At 37.1% G+C, this 12,476-nt stretch overlaps 1 protein-coding gene across 1 annotated transcript in view; it reads left to right on the top strand.

Moving 5' to 3' along the window:
- The window catches only part of hppy (MAP4K3-like protein hppy), an 11,329-nt gene extending 738 nt beyond the window's left edge, over positions 1-10,591 (top strand). The window contains exons 2-20 of the mRNA XM_011502269.1: positions 548-605; positions 699-854; positions 937-1,169; positions 1,264-1,527; positions 1,614-1,809; positions 1,993-2,096; positions 2,171-2,220; positions 2,572-2,640; positions 3,207-3,245; positions 4,696-4,766; positions 6,121-6,267; positions 7,133-7,305; positions 7,711-7,915; positions 8,048-8,231; positions 8,322-8,599; positions 8,692-8,775; positions 8,855-8,947; positions 10,019-10,145; positions 10,226-10,591. Coding sequence (XP_011500571.1) covers positions 548-605; positions 699-854; positions 937-1,169; positions 1,264-1,527; positions 1,614-1,809; positions 1,993-2,096; positions 2,171-2,220; positions 2,572-2,640; positions 3,207-3,245; positions 4,696-4,766; positions 6,121-6,267; positions 7,133-7,305; positions 7,711-7,915; positions 8,048-8,231; positions 8,322-8,599; positions 8,692-8,775; positions 8,855-8,947; positions 10,019-10,145; positions 10,226-10,325 — 2,631 coding nt within the window. The 3' untranslated portion in view covers positions 10,326-10,591. The remainder of the gene's footprint in view (positions 1-547; positions 606-698; positions 855-936; positions 1,170-1,263; positions 1,528-1,613; positions 1,810-1,992; positions 2,097-2,170; positions 2,221-2,571; positions 2,641-3,206; positions 3,246-4,695; positions 4,767-6,120; positions 6,268-7,132; positions 7,306-7,710; positions 7,916-8,047; positions 8,232-8,321; positions 8,600-8,691; positions 8,776-8,854; positions 8,948-10,018; positions 10,146-10,225) is intronic.
- The last annotated feature ends 1,885 nt before the right edge of the window (positions 10,592-12,476 follow it).

Raw genomic sequence — 12,476 nt, 5'->3', positions numbered from 1 at the left:
CCCCCCCCCCAAAAAAAAACCCCAACCACACAACCTCTCAAACATACAACCAACAACCCCCAACCACCTTCCGTCACCTTTAATCACCCCTTCGCCATCCCTTCATCATCCCTTCATCATCCCTTCATCATCCCTTCATCATCTCCCTTCATCCTTCATCATCCCTTCATCATCCCTTCATCATCCCTTCATCATCCCTTCATCATCCCTTCATCATCCCTTCATCGACCCTTCATTTCCCGTAATCTATTTTCTTCATCACTTTTCGCCTAAGGTCCATCGGACGAAAGAGATCGTCGCTCGCCCTTGCAGCGGTTTGTGTTGTGTTTGCCATTGTGAAGTCCACGTACCAGTTATGCGTTTGTGCGGCCATGCAGTTTTGTCGCGATCAGTTTTCGGTTACGGCATCGTTGCGTCGAGTCGGTCGTTGATCCTTCGGAGCGGGCGAGATTCCCCCAGAGTGGCAAGAGTGTCGGATGTAGAGATAGTTGAGGTGCTTCGTCCCAATGGCTTAGATGCTAACTAATTGCTTTTACGTTTTTCCCAGGCTAAAAGACTTTCCATGAACGATTTGGCTGCTATTAAGGTCATTAAACTTGAACCTGGTGAGTGAATTAAGCATCGTTGGATCGCCTTGAATTTAATATGGTATTTGACTATTTGATCGGCTGCTTTATTGGATGATATTTTTGTCGCAGGTGATGACTTTGCGATAATACAGCAAGAGATCTTAATGATGAAGGATTGCAGGCATCCGAATATCATTGCTTATTACGGCAGTTACCTAAGGAGGGATAAATTATGGATATGTATGGAGTATTGCGGCGGTGGATCCCTTCAAGACATTTATCACAGTTTGTTGAATCGGTTTTGCTAGCTTCGATGTAATCCGTCTTGAGCTCTCGGAATGTTCATAGAGTTTATTTTGATTTACAGTTACGGGTCCGTTAACGGAAATTCAAATTGCTTACATGTGTCGGGAGACGCTACTCGGCCTGGCCTACCTACACGGAATGGGCAAAATGCATCGAGACATCAAGGGAGCCAACATTCTCCTCACCGAGTCTGGTGATGTTAAACTCGCCGACTTTGGAGTGTCAGCTCAAATCACAGCGACGATCAATAAAAGAAAAAGTTTCATAGGCACGCCTTATTGGATGGCTCCGGAGGTATATGGCAGTTAATTATTTATCATTATCTTTTAGTTGGTGCTGACAATTGTTATCAATACGTCGCTTCGCTCTACCTGCTATTTTTACATAGGTGGCAGCCGTTGAGAGAAAAGGAGGTTATAATCAGCTTTGCGATATCTGGGCTATCGGTATAACGTCCATAGAATTAGCCGAACTGCAGCCACCAATGTTCGATCTTCACCCAATGAGAGCACTATTTTTAATGTCCAAATCGGGTTTTAAGCCTCCAACATTGAAAGATCGCGATAAATGGAGTCCAACTTTTCATAATTTTGTCAAAATTGCATTGACAAAAAATCCTAAAAAGCGACCGACAGCGGAGAAACTCTTACAGGTATGATAATAATGCAAGACTACGTTATTAAGATTGAGCTGGCGAATCAATAATACAAGCGAAGCTTATACATTCTAATTTTGCAGCACACGTTTTTTCAAAGCGAAATGAGCAAGCGTCTCGCTTTGGAATTACTGCAAAAGGTTTCGAATCCTAGCCACGTATTCGCTGAGCTAGAGCCTGACGAAGATGGAGCTGTACCTAATGTACCACAGCGCATCGCATCGAGACACACAGCTAAGCCAAGACCAAAGAGCCCTGTTTCACAATTAGACAGCGAAGGTGAGTAATTCAGCTTCCAACGCCTAACCCAAGCTAGCAGAACTTTTGCAATTTGAATTCCTTAACGAGAGAACGATGACGAGTCGAATGGCTATTTCATTCGACGAATCTCTTAGTAAATAAGCAGCCTTTGAATATAATTAATGTCAAGTAATGTGTCGAGACAAAACTTTCTCTTCTCAGATCAATTTAATTTAGATGGTGGAACACTGCACAGAGATTCAACTTCATCTTCCATCGATAATAATCCAGCATGGGATATCATAGACATCATGAATAACGTTAAGGTATGATAATCTGTAAGCGGTGCTTGTAAAAATTCATCCAACTTGAGTCAAGAACGTATGATTTTCTATTCTAGACTGCTCGAAACTGTGATGTACATCCAGACTGTGGAATTGGCCAAGAGAAGTAAGTGTCCTCTTAAATTATTGAGAAAACAAACATTTATAATCGCTAACAAATGAAATATAACTTGCCGAGATAAAGTTTACTTCTTGGGAAGGGCTGAGGCTTCATACGCTCGACATTTATCTGTTGCTTAAATCTTTATAAACGATAATTCGACATCCCCTAGTCTCACAGTTTCTCTTCTATTAAACATTTTCCTATGTAAAAACAATCCATCGGTCATATATCAATAATCTGAAAGCCTATATATATATACATATATATATACAATTAATCTCATTCGATTCATTGTTCATTGATACATTAACGGTATCCGGTTTCAAGACAAACATATATTTGTGAACTTTGTAGCCGTGATGCAGATAGTAGAGTCAAACACAGAAGCAAAACTGGCACGGAGATCTTTCGTATGAGCCTCAGGTAAAGTACCAATGATTAAAAAGGAAAGTTTAAATAATAACTTTGTAAAGTTTGAAATAACGTATTAATTGGAAATATAACCTGAAAGCATATGTCTTTTACACGAAAGATTTACTTGCGTGTTTATGATATGAAAAAGAAATTTCATTCCGCATCTTTGCACAATTCCTTCCTATTCATTTGCATGATGTGAAAGCATGAAGAGTGATCCATTAATTTCAATATTGCTACTTTACGCTATTTCCTTTCGTTTTTATTCCAATTTTTGTTCTTCTTATTTTCAATTACAATGTCGTTTGAAAGTTAATGTAAGTATTAAAGAGTATTGCGAGTGTAATGAATTTCTTGCGTTAATGGTTAATTTTTTATTTTGTTGTTTGTATGTTTTCGAAGGCGCGCGTGCATATATATACATGCACATCGTTTTTATTACCCTGTTCTTCTTTTCTCCCCCCCCTCCCCCCATCGCTCTCTCTCTCTCTCTCTCTCTCTCTCTCTCTCCCTCTGTCTCTAGCGGTCTTAATTATTTCGAATGATTTTGTAATTCTCATAATTTCTCCCAACAGGAGTCTATTGGAGTACATTGATGAGGAGTTGTTGCTAAGGTATCGGCAGGTAACCTTTTCCCTCGCACTCGCAATCGCGCAAGTCTAACTTTAACACTCTGCTGCATCACGCTTGTTAAAGTAAATTATAAAAAACCAGTTTCACATTTTTTTTTTTAATTTTTTTCTTTTTATTTAATGTATATCGAAGTTCCTCATTTTAATTTGATATATTCAGCACGTTGAAGGGGAACGGGTCTTGTGAATATTCAATCAAGAAAACCCAATGCTACTTTGATATTGGCTGTTGGACTCTTTAATGCATTAGATGGGTATTAAATTAATTAATCTAACTAATTAATCCTGCCAACGGTCAAATGTAGAAGAAGGATGTACCAATGTGAACGATATAGTGACTGAATATATTAATATTTTTGCATGAAATCATGAAGTATACTAAAACGCTCTCGACTTTCCTCCACGTTTCTTTTGCCCTTTGCGTTTAATTTTTTATCCGCTTTTTATTTGTTTTTACTCCTCACTCGCACTGGAAGCTTCAGCCTTTGCTTTGATTCAATAGAATGTAACCAAAGTATTAATAATACAGACATTATTTACACGTAATTGTACCTAACAAAACGAATTCTAATAAAATTCTAATGAATTACCATGTACGTCGAGCTTCGGTATTGAAGAACAACAAGTATACTTGAATAATAACCAATCAATCATCAATTTCTCTCAAATGTATATAGATTTTTTTTTTTTTTTTTAATAAGGATTTGTAATAAGAGATATAAATTTAAGTGATTTAAAAACGAGAAAATATGATGCTTATACAGATAGAATAGATAATAAAATACTGTAACGTAGCGCAAGGAATACAATTGTTTGTTAACATTTCTCACGCGCAAATGCATTAAAGTGTGAATATTAAATAGCTGCTGTAATTACAAGAGCTATATGAGTTTAATGAAGAAAAAAAAACAAACAAACAAACAAACAAAAAAAGAAAATAAAAAACAAACAGACAAACAAACAAACTAACTAACAAACAAACAAACAAACAAACAAACAAACGACAAAAATAAAGAGTAAAAATAGATACTTTCGTATGTTCAGGGGAAATGCAATTGCCGGGCATTGTGACCAGCTGTATTCGTTGCAGTAAGTAGAAAATAAGCGAACTCTTGATAATAATGTGTCCATCGAAGCTCGAAATGCTCATAATATTAGAGTGTAGCTTGACTTTTCGTATTTTCAATTTAATTAATCTTACAAGCACAATAGTACGAACTAATTTCTCTTCAGTGTGTTTTTTTTTTTTCCTATTTTTTTTTCTCTTTTATATGTATATGTATATATATATGTGTATATATATATATATATATATATATATATATATATATTGATTTATTTATTTATTTATTTATTTATAATTTTTTTTTCATCTGCCCTCCCTCTCTATTCGATGCTCAATCATCCAATTTAATGAGCTAATTGTTTTCAGAGCTACATTGCCCCTTGGCGAGACATCAAATGACTGCGAGGTTCATCGAGGTTTCTACGGGAATTTGACAGGTATTGCCAATTCATATAGAATGCATATATCGATTTATCGAAAATTAACGTAGAGCTTGTAGATCATTAGTTATTTGTGCAAATAGTAATTAAAAATTTTTGGCCACGTAATGGAGGTAAGTTTGTCATTATATTAGATTCATTTGGAGTCTTCAACGAAGTTTGCATTACGACTTGGTTTTTTAAGCCTCGTTCATCTGTTCCTCATATTTGATTAAATGCTTAGAAATTATTTAGATTATACGAACAACACGTTTGTGCACGAATGGATTTCTTTTTTTTTTTTTAATTAAACACCCTTTCTGAATATATCGAAGAAACGAATATGAATGTTAATTAATCGAATGCATACTTCGACAATAAAGTTCGTGCAAATCTCCACAGTTTTTGCATTCGATAACGATATTAATAGTGCAGTTTTATCTATATCGATACATTCATTTACTCGATACTTCCAGTACAAATTAGTCTTAAAATTTTAACGGCGTACTTTGCATTCCGCGGGAATACCATTTGTGGCGAACATTCGAATGCCAGAATGAATCCAAACGAAAACTCGACGTTTTCGATGAAATAGGGAAATTAAAATCAGTTGATAGGTCAACGATAATTTTCCGAAGAGTTTAAAAATTGAAATTTTATTCGCCACCGCGATCAGCGGTCTAGAGAATCCAGTCGTTTCAAATTTTTAAAACTAATTTCCTAAAAAAAAAAAGCACTTAAACAGAGTGATTATTAAGGGTATCGCGACGATATAACTTTTTCTCCTCTACTTCACACTGCCATCGATGTATTCCAATACCGAAAAAGAATAACGAAGAGAAGAGAAAAAAGGCAAATGCAAAGGCAAAAACGGTCTATGAATTTTGCGCAACCAACGGCAACGCGAAGTAATTGGTAATTGGTCGTATTATTTATGAGAGAAGGATAGAGAGGGGAGCGTTGTTGCGAAGGCCGCGTGAACTACGCATTGGAGCTAATTGATATTGACCAAGCCAAACGAGTCCTTAGCACGGGGTACGATAATGAAGCTGTGAATAGAAATAACCCCGGGCGCGTCGCTTGGAGGTAGGCGTGGCCGCCGTCACCAAGAGTCGACCCATCGAGCTTGCGGCAGGCATCTAAAGCATTGGAACATCGGAGTCGCGGTCCGCAAGTTCCGTTGCCGTAAGCTACGCGGGTCGTGGTCGCGAGGAACGGGTGGGAGCGGTGATCGACACGGGTCGAGAGAGGGGCGACAGACAGACAAACACACACACAGAGAGAGAGAGAGAGAGAGAGAGAGAGAGAGAGAGAGAGAGAGAACCGAGAACAGTGTCAGGAGATCTGACAGTGCGGGGCTGTTCGTTGCCAGGGTCGCAGCCGGGCACCGGCCGCCGGCTCCACAGCTCCATGGAGGAGCTCTTCGGCGGCTCAGCCGGCGGCAGCCACGGACAGCGGCAGCGTTCCCTCTCGGACAACGGCGGACGCCGGGAGCAGGCCCACCGCCCCCGACCCAACGGTAATCCACACTGCCCGCACCCGCATGACTCCGCTTCTGCTGTTTAACCTGGCTTCGTTATTATGGCTTCCACTAGCGAACTTTCTCCCGAAATAAGGCTGGTACAGCTCGACAACTTTCCGCCACTGGCCGATACCGCGTCCTTCCTCGGTCTTCTACTGGGAGCGGCGCTCCTCATCGGGACCACGGCTGGGGCTCGTTACCCAATGTTTTTCGAACGATCTCGCCAAATTGGCGCGAAGCTCTTAACACGACCGCTTCTAATGAAATTATTCGCGACGCCGAGCAATGTTACGGGATCCAGTGGCTGTCGCCGGATGTCAACGCCCGCTCGAGCTTTCCCTCCTCGAACCTAAGTCACGCTAAGCCCACGTGCGAGAAGGGCCAACTGCGCTTCGATTTCAAATAAGAGCGACCACTTTGGCCCTCTTCATCAAGTAGCGAATGCGCTTTTAATTGGCCCTGGTATTGCGAATGTGGAATGCGCGCTTGCTTAATAAATAATAATTAACCATAATGCTAATCATGCGTAGCGCTCTAATGAATTACAAAAGTTAATAATCGAGACGGTTAATAATTAAAAAAAAATTCGAATGTCAATTCGATAAATAAGATTGAATATTGTAGCGATGCATGTCTCTCTCTCTTCTCTTCTCTTCTCTTCTCTCTCTTCTCTCTTTTCTCTCTCTTCTCTCTTAAGTCTAAAGTAAATAAAAGGTGTTCGTGCACGCCACATAATGGAATTAATCGTTCTTTGCATTTATTAAACGCAACTCAGCGGCAATAAAGTGGCTTACAAATTTTCGCATTTTCAAGTCGAATCACTCTATCGTGACCAATCGTGACGGGCTCTCTCATTTTCCAGGTGAAAACGAAGCATCGGATAACGGCGAGGAAGGCATTGGACCAGACTTACTCTCCGATACTCCACCGGTACCGCCGAGGCGAAGGGACAGGAAGAGACACACGCCTCCCAGGCCAGTCACCAATGGTCTGCCGCCGACTCCCAAAGTCCATATGGGAGCCTGTTTCTCTAAGGTTAGACCCAAGTGTTATGAGTCAACGGAAAGCAACGGAAAGCTGGTATAATAGTAACGGAAAGCTGATATAGTAGTAGTAGTAGTAGTAGTAGTAGTAGTAGTAGTAGTAGTAGTAGTAGTAGTAGTAGTAGTAGTAGTAGTAGTAGTAGTAGTAGTAGTAGTAGTAGTAGTAGTAGTAGTAGTAGTAGTAGTAGTAGTAGTAGTAGTAGTAGTAGTAGTAGTAGTAGTAGTAGTAGTAGTAGTAGTAGTAGTAGTAGTAGTAGTAGTAGTAGTAGTAGTAGTAGTAGTAGTAGTAGTAGTAGTAGTAGTAGTAGTAGTAGTAGTAGTAGTAGTAGTAGTAGTTGTAGTAGTAGTAGTAGTAAAGTAGAAGAGTAAGTAAAAGAGCGAAATTCTTAAAAATTAGGTTTTCAATGGATGCCCTTTAAGAATTCACTGTACGGCCAGTTGGATTCATCCAGACACGAGAGATCAGCATTTACTAATTGCAGCGGAGGAAGGAATTTATAACCTTAATTTAAATGAACTGCACGAAACGGCAATCGATCAATTATATCCAAGGCGGACAATTTGGATGTACGTTATCAAGGACGTTCTAATGTCATTGTCAGGTAATCAATAGATTCGTCAGACCTAAATGTAACTGACTCGACAGCATCGGATAATTGTCATTTTTAAACTTTTTGCTTTCTTTTTGTTTTGTTTTTTTTTTTTTGTTTTTTTGTTTTTTTTTTTTTTTTAAGGCAAAACGCCGCAACTTTATAGGCACGATCTTCTAGCGATGCAAAGCAAACAGACACATAGGTTTTCTCTACACATGAATAAAATACCGGAGCGATTAGTGCCGAGAAAATTTGCGCTTACGACGCGGGTGCCCGACACGAAAGGCTGCACAAAGTGTTGCGTCGGCCGGAATCCTTATAATGGGTACACCCTGATAAATTAATTGCGACTATGCTCCAAGCAACTAACGAATAATCAATATGTTAAAATTGTATAAAATTCTTTGCATCGTAGATACAAATACTTGTGTGGTGCGATGCCAGCTGGAATCTTCCTTATGCAATGGTATGATCCGTTGAATAAATTCATGCTGTTGAAATACTTTGAGTGCCCACTGCCGTCGCCATTGAACGTCTTTGAAATGATAATAACACCCGAAATGGAATACCCAATGGTGTGCGTTTCGGTGAAACAAGCTTTTCATCAAACTAAATTGAAGCTTGACCTAATTAACATGAACTCGGGGGCCAGTTGGTTCCACAGCGATGAACTAGAGGAGATGGATGGTTCCGGTAATTACTAGCCCCGTTTGCCCTACGACTATATTACGTAATTGCATCGTCCACGTATATTTATATTTATCGTTATTAATTTGCCGTTTCAGCAACAGTCATTCCACGAAGAGAAAATCTTCAAGTAGTTAGCGTAGCGCAGCTTGAAAAAGATGCCATTCTCATTTGTTACGATAGTAAGTGCGAGTGAACATTTGTGTTTCAAAGTATTCAATAAATAAAGCGTACTTAATCGTTTGTTTGTTTCCTCCGCAGATTCGGTGAAAATAGTGACGTTAGGTGGGAAACCACGAACTAGTAAAAAACAAATGTCAGAGCTTCAATTTAATTTTCAAATTGAATCAACAAGTAAGTATATTTTATACAAGTATCGGCGTTAAAATTATGTATAATCGGTTTCATTGTAATTTTTTAGTTCTCCGATTAAACTCGGATCTGTAATCTTGAATTATCGTTTGATAATCCATCCGTTTATTTATATAATTCCAAAGGTATGATAATTCTATTGCAAAACGTTTGCAGACTCGATGATGAAAATATCTTAAATCTGTCGATCGTAGGGAGAAAGTAATTTTTTTCATCAAAGAAAATAATCTTTTGATAGATCGTAGGCTAATGAAATTAAAGGAAGGCAAGTTCAAGGGTTCGTCAATTTTCAAAACAAAAAAAAAAAAAAAAAAAAAAAACCAATTACACGTTTCCACAAATAAACTATTGCTAATGAAGAAATTACTTGTAAATGTTGCGAATGTCGATAATTTTGACATATATCAAACAATGTACATTGCAAAGATTAGATCAATTAACTTCTCATGTATTTGTATGTGCGTTTTGTCATCGGCCGTAAATTTGATCTCAAACGGAGATTTAATTTCAATTCGATAATTCAAGGATTAACGTTATAACACTGCCGATGTCATCTAAATCGATTTCTTATTCTTCAACTCAATATATTTGCAGCTACACTACCGCATCAAAACTTTTTGACGATGGCGTATTAAAATTTTCTCAATCCATGGCGCAGAATAATTACAATCTTATAAGCCGTCAATTATTTCGCCACAGATTCACAATCGTTGGAAAACTAAGCTAAACAAAACAATGCACAAACGATTAAAGAAACAATAATTTATAGTGTAATCGTTATTAAATCACAAAGCCATAAAGCGTTTAGTTCCTCGTAAATTATGATGAATTGATATGTAAAACGTCGGTTCTCCTTACGTCATCAGTGACGACAATCAGTGGCACAGCCTGCAAAAGTAATAAGATCCTTTTTACGCAATTTCGCTCAATGCATCGTTTTAATGCTCTTTTTTGAAAGTTTTTGCCACACTAATGTCTTCTAAACACTTAATATACGACATAATTAATTATCATTGTCTTACGATGCTAATGTCATTGATACTTTTATTTCAGTCGTTCTACCGGACAGTGTTCTTGCCTTTCATAAGCACGGGATGCAAGGTCGTAGTTTCAAGAACAGCGAGGTTACGCAAGAAATCAGCGATCCGAGTCGAACGTACAGACTTTTAGGCTCTGACAAGTAAGTATGAAATTTCGCAAAATCCTCGGAACTAGCGATTGCATTAATGACACTTATGCTGGCAATTGGGAAATGTTTAGGGTTGTCATGCTGGAGAGTCACTTAGTACATACTGGCACACTGAACGAGACCGAAGGCGCCGATCTCTACATTCTCGCGGGTCACGAAGCGAGTTATTAATTCTAATTAGGGAGAGAGCTGCGCAACAATGAAGCTTTATTCTTTCCTGTAAAGAGCAAAGATTATAAATAATTAAAACGCAGCAGACTGCACTGAGTAGACTGTTAACAAACAAAACAAAAACAAAAACAAAAAAACAAAAACAAAACAAAAACAAAATGCTGCTGTAATGTACAGCAGCGCGTAAGTATTAAATTGATTTCGTGAAGCTGCTTTAAAGAACGGAATCACCATCAAAAACAAATATACAAACATAAGAAGAAAAACAAAAACAAAAACAAAAACAAAAAAAAAAACAAAAAAAAAAACAAAAAGAAAGAAAGAAAATAAATACTCCATTCAAGCCACATTCGGTAATATAGCTTTGATATGATCGAAGCTTTTGCATTCCTCAAATCTTTCAGTTATTTTTGACGACATGACGAAGTTACGAGTTTTAGTAGCTACCCCGCGTAGCTCTAATAAAAAATTGATGTTGAAACTATAGATATTGTGAGAAGGATGTACGAGACACGTAGTTGAGTACGTCAGTAGTGATTCTCAAATTGATTAAACGATGCGAAAGTAACATATTCTGTTTGTTTGCTGTGTGCGTGCGTGTGCGTGCGTGAAAAAAAACAAAAGACAGAGAGAGAGAGAGAGAGAGAGACACACACACACACACACACACACACACACACGCTGAGCTTATCGGAATCGAAAAATTTGAAATTGTCTTCCCACGTTCGCAAAAAGATTAGTAAAACTCAACTTCGTATATTAACGCATCGCATCGCGCCGACATAGCGATGAAAAGTGCAACGTTTCAGTTTCCTTTGTGACTTTTGATCCAAATTCTTAAGCTAGAGGGGAAAAAACATCGGACAATAAAATGATGTTCAATACGACAAAAGTGTTACTTTTCCAAACTGAGAGTAAATTTCAAAAGAATAAAATCAATATTATAAATAATATATAATTTCGCGAAATGTAAGTATTAAAAGTATTTAATTGCAAAGTGAGAAATTTACGACATTCGATGACGCAAACAGAAGGCGGCTTCGATATGAAGAATTTGTTATAGGATAAATGAAAGTGTATAAAAATAAAACGGAAAAGACAGAGAAATTGCTCAGGTGAAAAATAATTGATAGTAAAGAGATAAAATTTTAAATAATAGTATTCCATAGATAAAATAGAGAAGAATTTAGCAGAGCGATCAAAAGTACCTGCCAACGTTGACCACAAAGCAAAAGCAAAAATAATTAAAAAAATAACGGCTTTGCCTCCGCACAATCATAAGAAATAATATTTTGCTATTCAGTCAATAAATCCAAGGTTCTAAGCATTTATCATTCAATGAGTCTCCAAATATTTTATTATTGCCATAGAAGCGTAGAGCTCGATAATTTTTTAACGAATATTTATATCTAATTTAACCTCGTCCCTTGTCAACTACCCACAAGAATTAAAAAACAAACAAACAAACAAACAAATAAATAAACAAATAATAATAATAATAATAATAATAATAATAATAAAGAACAAAAGAACACCAAAATGATGACAAACGTGTTTTAAAGCCGTTTAAGTAGAGAATGTTGTTTTGTGTTTTAACTGCCAACGGAGGTAAAATCGTGCGATATATAGTGCAAAGAGATAGAGAAAAAGAAATATATATTTAAAAATGCTCGGATAGAGTTGAATTTCAATTCCAAGATTCTTAATAAAAAAGAAAAAATAATAATAAATAAATAAATAATAGATAAAAATTAACAAACAAACAAACAAACAAAAACAAATAAATAAATTAATTACGATAAAAATAGCACTTAATGGTCGAATTGTAGTAATTGGGTAAAAATTTATTTTTTAATTCATTGTGTTATACTTCGACAATCTTAAATTAAATTGTTGAATGAAAGTTCGCCCCAAATATTTTTCGATAATATAATAATGATAATAGCAATAAAAATAATAATTACAATAACGATAATTATAATAATGGTGTAATAATAATAATAATAATAATAATAATAACAACAACAACAATAACAATAATAATTAATAATAATTAATAATATATATTTATCGAAACATTCGTCGAAATTCATCTCGCAAACATCCGAGTTGATAGAGTGACGGGTATTGGGGGGGGGGGGGGGGGGATTG

Source organism: Ceratosolen solmsi, unplaced genomic scaffold (assembly GCF_000503995.2).
Source record: "Ceratosolen solmsi marchali unplaced genomic scaffold, CerSol_1.0 scaffold31, whole genome shotgun sequence".
NCBI classification, from domain to species: domain Eukaryota; kingdom Metazoa; phylum Arthropoda; class Insecta; order Hymenoptera; family Agaonidae; genus Ceratosolen; species Ceratosolen solmsi.
Note: the sequence above shows the minus strand (reverse complement) of the source record. Positions and strands in the feature narration are given on the sequence as shown.